This window comes from Saccostrea cucullata, unplaced genomic scaffold, assembly GCF_032062105.1.
Source record: "Saccostrea cucullata isolate Sc308-1 unplaced genomic scaffold, CSIRO_AGI_Scuc_v1 ctg4631, whole genome shotgun sequence".
In the NCBI taxonomy this organism is placed as follows: Eukaryota; Metazoa; Mollusca; class Bivalvia; order Ostreida; family Ostreidae; genus Saccostrea; species Saccostrea cuccullata.
In genome coordinates, this window is record NW_026930617.1 from 26,610 (window position 1) to 40,892 (window position 14,283).

The 14,283-nt window shown below is 37.9% G+C and overlaps 1 protein-coding gene across 1 annotated transcript; it reads left to right on the forward strand.

Moving 5' to 3' along the window:
- The first annotated feature begins 254 nt into the window (after nt 1-254).
- LOC134229288 (uncharacterized) lies at nt 255-12,980 on the forward strand. The gene is made up of 6 exons (XM_062711005.1): nt 255-336; nt 503-589; nt 806-1,706; nt 4,672-4,884; nt 12,387-12,605; nt 12,712-12,980. The coding sequence occupies exons 3-6, from the start codon at nt 869-871 to the stop codon at nt 12,978-12,980; spliced, it is 1,539 nt and encodes a 512-aa protein (XP_062566989.1). The 5' UTR covers nt 255-336; nt 503-589; nt 806-868.
- Nucleotides 12,981-14,283: the final 1,303 nt, after the last annotated feature.

The window sequence follows — 14,283 nt, forward strand, 5'->3', positions numbered from 1 at the left end:
GGAAGAATATTCAGAAAGTGAAAAAAATCAAGTCCGCCTCCACCCCTGCCCATGAAAGAACTGATTTCTGCTTATTCCTAGACAATGTTCTCAGGTGAGCAATGTGGCCATTGGCCTCTTGATTATATGTCACAACAAACTTTTGATCATGGCTATCTGTAGGGCTAATCATTTCAGAAAATGTATTATTTATATTTATACATACCTAGATACATGTATATAGTTTTATTCCATTGAATGATTTATAAATATTGATTGGTTACACAGGTTATATTGTGAACACTTGGAGGCTGCTATCTATTGAGACATCAAAAGGACTCAGTTCCCAATAGAAAGGTATTTAATATGTTTATGTGTATTTTGATACTTTTAAGTTTTTCAGTTTCTTAAATCGAGAATATTGATACACAAGGCCATCTTTTAAAACTGTTTGGTTGCCTTCTCTCAACGATTTAGTAACTAAAACAGCCCAAATGAAAACTTTTTGATTTCACATTTGCAGGTGTTTTTGAATAAAGAAAAGAATTTGGTCCTTATCTGCCTACCCTGTTTTTATCCTCAGTCAGGAGAGGGCAAGCAAACATATTTTGTAAGGATGTCCTGATCTTAATAATAAGTAATAATAAACTTATAAAGAGAGGCGTATTATAATAAGTAGTAATAAATTTATATTAAATAATTATTTCGCTTTATATAATGCATGCATATATTCAAACTACTGAACAGATTGGGCAAGATGCATACAATATCTGTAAACACACTATTATTGATGTAGAAAATTCTAGAACAGTGTTGTAATTTACAGAGACATCTCTCTGACTGAAGGAAATCAACACAGGATTATAAAGTCACACGAAATCGAAGTCTGATGTCAGTGATGTATAGATTGGTGTTACAGACATCTGTCACAGTGTCCGGTGTTAGTACGTGTCGTCACATTAGCCACGTGTCAACAGAACGGGTCTGGATCAGTGATAATAAAGGCAATCTCATCTTAACTAACACGACAGGAGTTACACTAGATCAAGTGACAGATTTATATCAATATAGTGGTGTTGGATTACATACTGTGACTCGGGATAGTGCTGTGATTTATATAGACAGACACCGTAACATCATAAAACTGTCTAAAGATAAAGTAAAGACCACAGTGATACCACACACAGCACCATGGAGACCATACAGTGTCTACAGCTCCCCCTCCACTGGAGACCTGCTGGTCGGGATGTTTAATACTGATACAAGGACAGGCCAGGTAAACCGTTACACTAACACAGGACGACACATACAGACCATACAGCATGACAACACAGGTCAGGGACTCTATAGTTTACCTAGATACATCACAGAGAACCGCAGTGGAGATGTTATTGTGTCTGACATTAACCGTGGTGTAGTGGTGACAGACAGAGGAGGAAGACATCGCTTCTCCTACAGAGGTCCTACATCAGGATCATTTCTAGGACCACGTGGAATCTGTACTGACGCGCTGTCACACATCCTGGTGTGTGATTTTAACACCGACACAGTACATATCATTGACCAGGACGGTCTGTTTCTGACTCAGATAGAGACCAAACAGCACGGGATAGACACACCATGGGGCCTGAGTTATGATTATAAAACACAGCTTCTCTGGGTTGGATCATGGAACAACAACACAGTAAACATTTACAGACTTATCAATGAAGGGGACGATCTAACTGGTGAGCTTTACTATTGTATCTTTGTGTGTTTTTTATTTACATGTATAGGTATTAGGTAACTATGTTTTGTTTACAATGCTACATCTACAAACAAGAGGCCCATGGGCCACATCGCTCACCTGAGAAGCTTTGACCATTCTGTTCTTTACCACATCCCCCCCTTGTTATACATAATGCATCCCCAACCTACCCCACTGATCATAATTTAGACATTTTGAAATCTACACTACCCCATGATCCTTCCATGGGCACATATATTTCAGCTTTTTTGGCTCAGCGGTTCCTGCGAAGAAGATTTTCAAAGATTTTTCCTATATATTTCTATTTAAAACTTTGATTCCCTATAATGGCCACGCCTTTCCCTGGGAGTAATGATTCCTACAATTTAGAATTTACACTACCCCAGAATGCTTCCACATAAGCTTCTCTTTTTCTAGCCCAGTGGTTCTTGAGAAGATTTTCAAAGATTTTTCTTATATATTTCTATATAAAACTTTGATTCCCCATTGTGGCCCCGCCCTTCCCCTGGGGGTTATTATTTGAACAATTTAAAATCTACATTATACCAGGATGCTTCCACATAAGTTTCAGTTTTCTGTCCAAGTGGTTCTTGAGAAGAAGATTTTCAAAGATTTTTCCTATATATTTCTATGTAAACTTCTGCCCCATTGTGGCCCCGCCCTTCCCCCGGGGGCATGATGTGAATAATTTAGAATCTTCACTATACCAGGATGCTTCCACATAAGTTTCAGCTTTTCTGGCCCAGTGGTTCTTAAGAAGAAGATTTTCACAGATTTTTCCTATATATTTTTAAATAAAACTTTGATTCCCCATTGTGGGCCCGCACTTCCCCCGGCATATATGATGTGAACAATTTAGAATCTACACTATACCGGGATCGTTCCACATAAGATTCAGCTTTTCTGGTCTAGTGGTTCTTGAGAAAAAGATTTTTTAATGACCCAACCCTATTTTTGTCTTTTCTTGATTATCTCCCCTTGCGAGGGGATATGTCCCTTCATTTTTACAATTTGAATTCCCTTTTACCCAAGGATGCTTTGTACCCAGTTTGGTGAAAATTGGCCCAGTGGTTCTTGAGAAGAAGTCGAAAATGTGAAAAGTTTACAGACGGACATAGAGACGGACGGACAGACAGACGGACGACGGACAAAATGTGATCAGAAAAGCTAACTTGAGCCTTCGGCTCAGGTGAGCTAAAAGTACCATTATCATGATTATCTACAATAATTAAATTATTAAGGAAGTCACATTCACTGTTGTATGGGTAATATTAAACGAAACATTCAAAATTATAAGTGAAGTTTCATTACATCTTTGATTGAATTATAATTTTTCACATTAAATAACAGGATATATTTCTTATATGAGGATAATATAAATTATAAATTGTTCTTTAATATATTTTAATGGTTAGAATACTTTTACATGTTTTAAAAGTATTTGATATCTAAGGAGAAAATTTGAATCATATTAATACATGTAAATGTTTATGAACTTGTTAAACATCCTCTGGAATTAATTAATTTCTCACGTATGTAGAGCTTAATCAAGTGTATAGATATTACTGAGGCATGTAAACAATTGTCTCTGTAGTCAAATCTTTGTTGAATGATAGGTGGGCTGAGCAGAGAGAGATAACTCTAAATAAAAAACACTAGAATGCCTGTGTTTTGTTTACATTTGACAATGTATTATTATTTAGAATACTTAGTATTGGATTATTATTAATTAAATAGCCAAAGAAAAATGTATACATATAATTTTTTTATTTACCATATAAAATATAGGGGGATTACTTATGAAAAAAATATGGTTATGAATTGTTTTTGTATTTTACAGTATGAAGGATTAGACAGGGCACTGATGTGAAATGGGTGTAGTCGTGTAGAGTAGGTGGTTGTGGGAATTGGAAATAAGGTTTTTAAGTAGGTTTCTTAAAACAAAACATTAGTTGTAAATTAAAAGGTTCTTTTTGATAAAATTAACAAGGTCAATAGGTTACTGTGTGGAGGCCAGGTGTGTATGAATGTGTAACTAAGGATGTAATACTTATATCCAGTCGACTCCTACCTTACACGAGCAGAGGGTAACATCATATATTTTAAGTTTCTTATTAGGAACTAATGAACCAGTTTCAACCCATTCTGACATAAAGCAATTATTAGTAAAGGGAAAGAGAAATTGTAAATTTTCATCCTCCAAGTGGCCTTCTCTCGTGTCTAAGGGCACTTCTCTAAAGGTCATATTGTAAAAATACATAAATTCTAAAACGAATAGAAAATTTTCCACTCTCCTTTTAGAAATTTAACTGATGAACTACATAAAAATAGTGAGTTCAGTGTTCTTTTGATGAAATAGGGGGCGGGGCTCTATTGATTAAACATTTTAACATGTTTAAATACAGAAAACATAATTTCTTAGAAAAAAATCTCTTCTCTACTCTTAGATAGTAAGGAAATAAATAAAGAGTTTAGTAAAGATAAAGGGTGGAGTTCTCCTTTCAAAATTGTGTATGTCAAGCCCTCTGTAAATGGAATTCTAGTGTTGAGGCCTTGAGGGTTAAGATTTTTTGAATTTACAGTGAAAATGTTTTATTATGTTTTATTTCCTTGAAAATATTTTACTCTGCTAAAAAGTACAGTGTAATAATGCAGGGCTATATTTTACAGACCTGTGATATTCTTGATCCATTTTGTAAAAAAGTTTGGTTCTAGGGCTGAATTAACATGTGAGTTATTTCCCTTTGCTATTCACTTTGCAACATAGATTCATATTTTTTTTTAAATTTTGTTTTATTATATTTTTTTTATCCTTACAGTGCTATACTAAAATCAGATAACTGTTAATGCCCTTGGACCTTTTGGTTTTATTCTGTGTTCGTCAAATGAAAGAAAAAATGTGATCTGCGTGTTCTTGTAATTCTAATTATTCCTTTATATTTTAGATAAAGTTGATGAGTTAAAGACGTTCTTGAGAAAAGAGAAGACAACGGTTTCCCATGCCAGAGGAATACTTGTTGGATGTGCCGAGGCTGGAAAAACAACGCTACTGAAGAGATTAAGAGGGCAAAGTCAAAATATAGGTGAAGTTACAGAGTCCACCAGGGGACTGGAAGTCCATCAACATCTTTTCATTGTTAAAGACAGAGAGTTAGAAGGTAAATAGTTTCTACATTTAGCCATTAAGAATGGACAGGATTTCTGTTGTCAAAATCTCATTTCTTGAATGGTTTTACATCAGATGTAAAACCATTCAAGAAATGAAATTTTGAAAAATAGGGCTGAATATTGCAAAAATGTAATAGGGTGACATGAAAATGTCTATAGATTCTATTGACATTCGAGATGAGCTTATGCTATATCCCCGGCGTTGGCGTCGGCGTCGGCATTAGCGTCGGCGTCCCAGGTTAAAGTTTTAGGAGCAAGTCCATTACCAAGTAACTATTAGCCCTATCTGAACCAAACTTGCATGGATGGTGCATCTAGAGATGTACACTACCAGACTTGCTTCGGATGCTGGATCTGACCTACATTATTTTTCTAGATGAGTGACCAAGTTAAAGTTTTTGGAGCAGGTCCATTCCCAAGGAATTATAAGCCCTACCCAGACCACACTTGCATGGATGATGCATCTATGAATGTACACTACCAGACTTGCTTTGGATGCTGGATCTGACCTACATTGTCTAGATGAGTGACCAGGTTAAAGTTTGTGGAGCAGGTCCTTTCCACAAGAACTATAAGCCCTATTTGGACCAAACTTGCATGGATGATGTATCTTAGGATGGACACTACCAGACTTGCTTCAGATGCTTGATCTAACCTACTTTTTCATTCCCAAGTAAATATAAACCCTACCTGAAGCAAACTTGCATGGATGATGTATCTAGGGATGTACACTACCAGACTAGTTTCAGATGCTGGATCTGACCTACATTTTCATTCCCAAGTAACTATGAGCTCTATTTGGACCAAACTTGCATGGATGATGTATCTAGGGATGGACACTACCAGACTTGCTTCTGATGCTGGATCTGACCTACATTTTTCATTCCCGAGTAGCTATGAGCTCTATTTGGACCAAACTTGCATTGATGATGTATCTAGGGATGGACACTACCAGACTTGCTTCGGATGCTGGATCGGACCTACATTTTCATTCCCAAGTAACTATGAGCTCTATTTGGACCAAACTTGCATGGATGATGTATTCTGATGCTGGATCTGACCTACATTTTTCATTCCCGAGTAACTATGAGCTCTATTTGGACCAAACTTGCATTGATGATGTATCTAGGGATGGACACTACCAGACTTGCTTCGGATGCTGGATCGGACCTAAATTTTCATTTCCAAGTAACTATAAGCCCTTCCTGAACCAAATTTGAATGTATGATGCATCTAGGGATGAACACTACCAGACTTGCTTGTGATGCAGGATCTGACCTACAATTTTCATTCCCAAGTAACTATGAGCTCTATTTGGACCAAACTTGCATTGATGATGTATCTAGGGATGGACAATACCAGACATGCTTCGGATGCTGGATCTGACCTACATTTTCATTTCCAAGTAGCTGTAAGCCCTAGCTAAAGCAAACTTGCATGGATGATGTATCTTAGGATGGACACTACCAGACTTGCTTCAGATGCTTGATCTAACCTACTTTTTCATTCCCAAGTAAATATAAACCCTACCTGAAGCAAACTTGCATGGATGATGTATCTAGGGATGTACACTACCAGACTAGTTTCAGATGCTGGATCTGACCTACATTTTCATTCCCAAGTAACTATGAGCTCTATTTGGACCAAACTTGCATGGATGATGTATCTAGGGATGGACACTACCAGACTTGCTTCTGATGCTGGATCTGACCTACATTTTTCATTCCCGAGTAGCTATGAGCTCTATTTGGACCAAACTTGCATTGATGATGTATCTAGGGATGGACACTACCAGACTTGCTTCGGATGCTGGATCGGACCTACATTTTCATTCCCAAGTAACTATGAGCTCTATTTGGACCAAACTTGCATGGATGATGTATTCTGATGCTGGATCTGACCTACATTTTTCATTCCCGAGTAACTATGAGCTCTATTTGGACCAAACTTGCATTGATGATGTATCTAGGGATGGACACTACCAGACATGCTTCGGATGCTGGATCGGACCTACATTTTCATTTCCAAGTAACTATAAGCCCTTCCTGAACCAAATTTGAATGTATGATGCATCTAGGGATGAACACTACCAGACTTGCTTCTGATGCAGGATCTGACCTACAATTTTCATTCCCAAGTAACTATGAGCTCTATTTGGACCAAACTTGCATTGATGATGTTTCTAGGGATGGACACTACCAGACATGCTTCGGATGCTGGATCTGACCTACATTTTCATTCCCAAGTAGCTGTAAGCCCTAGCTAAAGCAAACTTGCATGGATGATGTATCTTAGGATGGACACTACCAGACTTGCTTCGGATGCTGGATCTGACCTACATTTTCATTCCCAAGTAACTATAATGCCTAGCTAAACCAAACTTGCATGGATGATGCATCTTAGGATGGACACTACATGTATCAGACTTGCTTGGGATGTTGGGTCTGACCTATATTTTCCTTACAAGAGACCAGGTTAAAGTTTTGGGAACAGATCAATCCGAGTGAACTTGAAGTCTTTGATATCTGCAGTTTTAACAGTTATGAATATTTGTTTACACAATACATGTTTTTCACACAAAATGCATAGAAATGTGTATATGCCATGTAGAGGGTAAAGCACAACTTGCAAGAATATTGTTGTTAGGATGAATACTTAATATTAAGAAGATATGATGTAGGATTTGCATTACTTAAAACTGATAACATTCGTTGAGGTGAGCTTCGTAATCTTTTTTTTATTGTATTTATTATCCCCTCGCTCAACTAGTTGCGGAGGGGATATAGCATCGCGAATGTGAGTATGTATGTGTGTGTGTGTGTGTGTGTTAGTGTGTTCGTTACCTTGTGGGCAAGATTGACAGAGAACCTTTGCATTAACCTTTCTCGGCGTTTACATACTTGCGTGGCAGTTTAAAAGGACGAAGCCTATTAATTTTCAAGTCCACTGATTCAATATTTCTTCAGATATCGCGTTTTTACTGCCTTGTAACCCTGCCATTTTATGTACGAGTTGACAATAAACATTTGTGGGCAAGATTGACAGAAAACCTTTGCATTAACCACTCGCAGCGTTTACATACTTGCGTGGCAGTATACAAGGAAGAAGCCTATTAATTTTCAAGTTCAGTGATGAAATATTTCTTCAGATATCGCATTTTCACTGTCACAAAACTCTGACATTTATGTACGAGTTGACAATAATCATTTCCGTTAGGGAACAAGTATAAAAGCCATGTGAGTCTGTGGGAACCAGATTAAAAGAATTTTGATGAATGTCGCGGTGTCTGGGAATTCGGGATGCACATTAAATTGAACGTGTGCGTGTGTGGGGGGGGGGGGCTTAAATTGAATGTGTGTGTGTGTGGGGGGGGGGGGGGGCTTAACCAACAAAAAATAGAAATTGTCTATGTTTGCAAAAATGTGGGAGGCTAAGAGTCAAATAAACTCTCGATGTACAATGTTATTTCTCATTACAAAAAAATGCATATTGCCTGGAACTGTGAAATATGCTTATTAGGTAGGTAAATAATTTTAAATTACTGAAACTTGTACATGTAGCATACGTGATATGTTTCTACTAGGTGTAAGGGAAATTGAACAGCCCAATTACGTATGCATATATGCCCCCCACCCACCCCTCCCAACTTAAATGCTATGCAATTTGCTTTTTGTTAGAAATAGACATGCCAACCCCCTATAATATTTTTAAAGAAATAAATAGAGCTGAAAAACAATTTTATACCTGATATTAAACTTGACTACCCAAAATTAGGTATCAATGTTATGCCCCCCCTTTAACCAAGACGCTATGAACTATGCATTTTGTAAAAAAAAATTGGATCAACAACAACACTCCCCTAATTATTTTGTCAAAAGTAAGGGAGTTGGTCCTAATGTTGCGGGTTTGAATCCCACTGTGGGACGTGGAGACTGGTCCTTCAAATGAGACCGTGTCAACCAAGGGCCAATGTCCTATTAGATGCTGGTTTAAAAAGATCCCTCACTGCTCAATGGCCATCAGTGCCTATTACAGGAAAAAGTGTGCAGCTCTTCAAGGACAAGCTTTCATATGAGCAAAATATTCATGACAGGGACATTAAAGAAGATACGTTGTACTTTCAATCTTTGACATGTTTAACGTCCTTCTAGAGAATTTATCTTTCATGAAACATTGCCATTACCAGATGTTCCTGCCGCGAGGGGATGCTCCGCTTAGCGGTGCCCTTGTTTTAAAATGACCTGTATATTTATACATTTCCTATGGAAAATTTTCAAAAATAGAATGAAATATTGATTTCTTAAAAGAACAGAATCATAGTGAATATGAGATTCCAGGTCCTAGGAAACTAGGATAAAGCAAGTTTTACAATGTGCCTAGCATTTTCCCGTCACATCTTAATGACTGAAAGAGAAGAAATGTACAGTGGACCCTCATTTATCCGGACGCTTTGGTTCCCAGTCAATATGTCCAGATATGTGAAGCATCCAGATATCTGAATCACCACTTAAATAAGACAAAATAACATTTTAAAATTTCGTTCCGTTGAAAGATCGTCCGGATACTGAAGCATCCAGATATCTGCCGTCCGGATATTTGAGGGTCCACTGTAATGGCGGATCTATAAGGAGGTTTTTTTTTGAGGGGGTTAACATCCTCTAAGAGAGAGTGAGGATCCCCACATATTTGTTGCGTTTTTATTAGCTCACCTGAGCTGAAAGCTCAAGTGAGTTTTTCTGATCACATTTTTTTCGGCGTCCGTTTGTCTGTCCGTCTGTCTAGCTGTCTGTCTTTTCACTTTTCACATTTTCGACTTCTTCTCAAGAACCGCTGGGCCAATTTCAACCAAACTTCCCACAAAGTATCCTTGGGTGAAGGAGATTCAAGTTTATTCAAAGGAAGGGCCACACCCTCATTCAAGGGGAGATAATTGGGAATTGATGAAAATTTGATGGCATGCTTTAAAAATCTTCTTCTCAAGAACCATTGTGCCAGGAAAGATGAAACTTATGGGGAAACATCCTCAGGTAGTGTAGATTCAAATTTTCAAATCATGACCCCCGGGGGTAGGGCGGGGCCAAAATGGCCGACCAAAGTTTTGCATAGAAATATATAGGAAAATTCTTTAAAAATCTTTTCAAGAATGACAAAACCATAATTAATCATATTTATATGGAAGCATGCTCAGGTGCAGATTCAAGTTTGTTCAAATCATGCCCCCCCAGGGTAGGGCGGGCCCAAAATTGCTGACCAAAGTTTTACATAGAAATATATAGGAAAATTCTTTTAAAAATGTTTTTCTCAAGAATGACAAAACATAATTCATCATAAATATATGGAACCATGCTCAGGTAGTGCAGATTCGAGATTTACAAATCATGACCTCCCAGGATAGGGCAGGGCCAAAATGGCCGACCAAAGTTTTCCATAGAAATATATAGGAAAATTCTTTAATGTCCTTCTTCTCAAGAATGACAAAGCCATAATTCATCATATATATATGCAAGCATGCTCATGCATCAAACTTCAACTCAAGTTTATGAGTACCAAACTGAGTGCAGAGACGCAGAGGACTATGTACAGTTTGCTTATACATGTAATATGCATGAAGAAAATCTGCAATTTCACATGGAAGTCTTTCACATCATGGGGATATTTTAACAGAAAAAATAAATAAGAAATTTTTATAACAGATCATGCAAAGTTCAGTTTCTAATTACTTCATGAAAGGAACAATTATTTGGTTTGCGGCCAATTTTTAGCTCTACTGGTCAGAGACCATAAGAGCTAATGCGATAGCAATGCGTCCGTCGTCCATCCGTCTGTCTGTACGTCTGTCTGTAAACAATTTTTCAAATTGTTACTCCTCCTACAATTTTAGTCTGATTTCAATATTACTTGGCACACAAGTAGACTACACTAAGATATATAGAATAGTGCATTGGTTTTTGATTTCGATGAACGGTGTTGCCATGGTTACTAAAAATAGAATTTTCTTTGAAATTCCTTTAAAATGCTACTCCTTTTACAGTTTTGGTCTGATTTTAATATAACATGGCACACAAGTAGACTACACTAAGATACATAGAATAGTGCATCAGTTTTTGATTTCGATGAATGGTGCTGCCATGGTTACTAAAAATAGAATTTTCTGTAAAATTCCTTTAAAACACAACTCCTTTTACAGTTTTGGTCTGATTTCAGGATAACTTGGCACACAAGTAGACTACACTAAGATACATAGAATAGTTCATCGGTTTTTGATTTCAATGAACAGTGTTACCGTGGTTACTAAAAATATAATTTTCTGTGAAATTCCTTTAAAATGCTACTCTTTCTACAGTTTTAGTTTGATTTTAAAATAAGTTGGCACACAAGTAGACTACACAAAGATACAAAAAATAATTCAATGGTTTTTGATGAGTACAAACTAGTAGAGCTACAGTCTCAACAGAGACTTCTGGTTGACACTTGCATCAATATTGTAATGAGTAATGAAAAAGGCCTATGCTATTCAAACGTTGTTGTGACCTGGAATAATGGAACAGTCCAGGAGCCTGTTCACCCCTGTTTGAATGGTATGGCCCTTTGCTATATAAATGACTGCAGAGGCAGTCTCGATCATTCTGAAACCCGTAGAAGAAGTGGGAAGTTGAAAAGAAGAAAATAGTTCATATTAGAACAGAAGAATTAAAATAGTGAAATAAAAGTAAGGCTAGGGTACAGAGCGCCGGTAAATGGTTAGCCCAGAAATTGTAGTGTAGCGCAAGGTATAGTAGTCCTGAATAAGGGTGAGGTACCGAGCACTCATTACAATAAGAACTTGGTTTCGGAACCAGGTGCAGGGAACCCAGTCATATAGATTGTACTTGGTAACAGAGAACCTCGGCTTTTGTATCCCGCTGTTTATATAAAAAAATAATAAGGACAAGGATCCCACGAAAGTAATGATTAGTCATACTTGTACACATTTTAATTCCCAGTATTAATTATAGGCTCAGATAGAGCCATAGGAAACGTTCATTTATATTTATATATATTGGACCCTGTATCTCCTGAAAACGGACCCTTAGGTTACACGTTACATTTTGGTGGCAGCTGGTAAAGGGATACAGGGTACATTTAATTGCTAGAATCTGTTGATTTAAGTTTATTTAACGGTGTGAACTGTGTTCTGTAACCGGGTTCTCGTGAACGCAGTTCTGTAAAGTGATTCAGATATAAGGTACAGTGTTCTGTGTGTACTGTGTTAGGTACATGCACCACAGTAAGATTTTATATAGTTGAGTACCGAGTATTTTTGTTTGGTTACTTGGTATACATTATATAGAAATTAAACATGAAGAATGAACAAGAATCAGAACTTTGGGCAGATCTTGAAGAAATTGACGTTAGACGACGACAATTAAGAGAAACGTTGGAGAGGTTAAAGTCTACGTCAAGCTCATTTATTGTTAGTAGGCCCTCCTTATAGTCACTGATTCTGGTTTAGACTTGAGGCATAAGACTGATGACGACAGTATAGATGAGTTGATGGGTAAACCTTACTTAAGCCCCACCACAAGAGCAAGTAATGTGAAAGGAGCTATGGGTGGATACGAGGAACACAAGACCCAAGATTATGATTTCTATGTTCCTGGAACCAAAGATATTTGGGACAGAGGCGATGTTTACACCACACCAAAGTCGGCATACTCAGGAGTGTCACTGGGTAAATCAGCATATACACACGGATTTCAACGCCGTATGTACACTGGAGTACGTTAGGTGTAAGCTCAATGTCAACACCCACAAGTGTTACATGGAGTCTTGCAAAGGACAGAAAACCTATGCCGTACCAAGTACACCATTAGGTGCAGCGTTACCAGTGAAGAAAAACAGTGGTTATTTTCCTAGTACTAACACATTAGGTAAAACTGTTATGAAGCCTGCGACATTTGATGGTACCGGGTCCTGGATTGATTACAAAGCTCATTTCGAGGCATGCAGTAGCATCAACCTGTGGAATGATAGACAAAAAGGCTTGTACCTGGCAGCATCATTAAGAGGCCAAGTACAAACAGTTCTTGGAAATATGAAGACATAATGCTTGTGCATATAGAGATTTGTGCGAAGCGTTAGAGGCAAGATTTGAACCAACTAATCAGACGGAACTATATCGAGCCATGTTAAAGGAAAAACATCAAAGACCAAAAGAGACACTGCCAGAATTGGGGGAAAGTATACGACGACTTGCACATTTAGCGTACCCGACGGCACCACGTGAGGTTACAGAGATGATTGCTAAAGATCAGTTCATCGACGCCTTAAGGGACTTTCATATGCGTCTGAGAATACAGCCGTCGCGACCCAAATCTTTGAATGACGCGATTCGCCTGGCCATGGAGATTGAAGCTTTTTGTAGAGCTGAACGCCAGAGAAGACACGATGTTAGTTTTGCCAGCCAAGCATATGGTGAATTACAGCGGCAATCAGAAGCTGATACAAAGGTACGGGAAGATTTGAAACAATTACGAGGTGAGCTTCGGTCGTCACTACGAGATCTCGAGAACAAAATAGCCACTTTGTCAGAACGCAAGGAGATCAGTAAGGCACAACTAAAAGCCGATGGACTGAGTTCAATACAAAGTCCTGACCAAACAAGGTTCCCTTTTAAGTGTCATAACTGTGGTAGACGAGGCCACAGAGCTCAAGACTGTTATTTTAAAAAGGGAACAGAGATCAGTTGTAAAACCTGCAATGCATGCACGGTATCCTCAAAGAATGTAGTAGAACAAAAAGAAGAAGCCGAGGCTAAGCCAAAGAAAAGAAAGACGAATACGAGCTCAGTCACTCAAACATAAGTTGATAGTCAGTCTGGGTTATTTATAAAGGCAAGTGTTAATAAGGTGCCTTGTACATTGTTAGTGGATACCGGTGCTACACTGACAATTTTGTCAAATAAAGTATTTGAGAACATGCTTAGCATTGAAGCTGTAAAACTATTGCCCATAACTCAGAAGATAGTATTGAAGGCCATTGTATGTGCAGGGTAAGTGCACATTGGACTTTATGATGGGGAATCAAAAGTTTACTTTTGAGACAGTTGTAGCAAATATCGAAACAGACGGTATCTTAGGTTTAGATTTTCTGAAGCAGCATATTAGATGTTTGGTGGATGTTTCCTCAAGGAAAATGTGTGTTGGAGGAGCTGAGCTTGAACTCGAGTGTAACAAGTGTGACAAGGCATTTGCTAAGCATTTACGTCTAAGGAGACACCAGAAGAGGTTACACTCAACCACTAGTCTGAAAGATGGAGAAACAAGTGTTCCATTGAACTCCAAGTCGGATGTTGAAGATGTCCGTGATGGAAATTCTGAATGGCGAGAGGATCCATGTGATTCATTTTA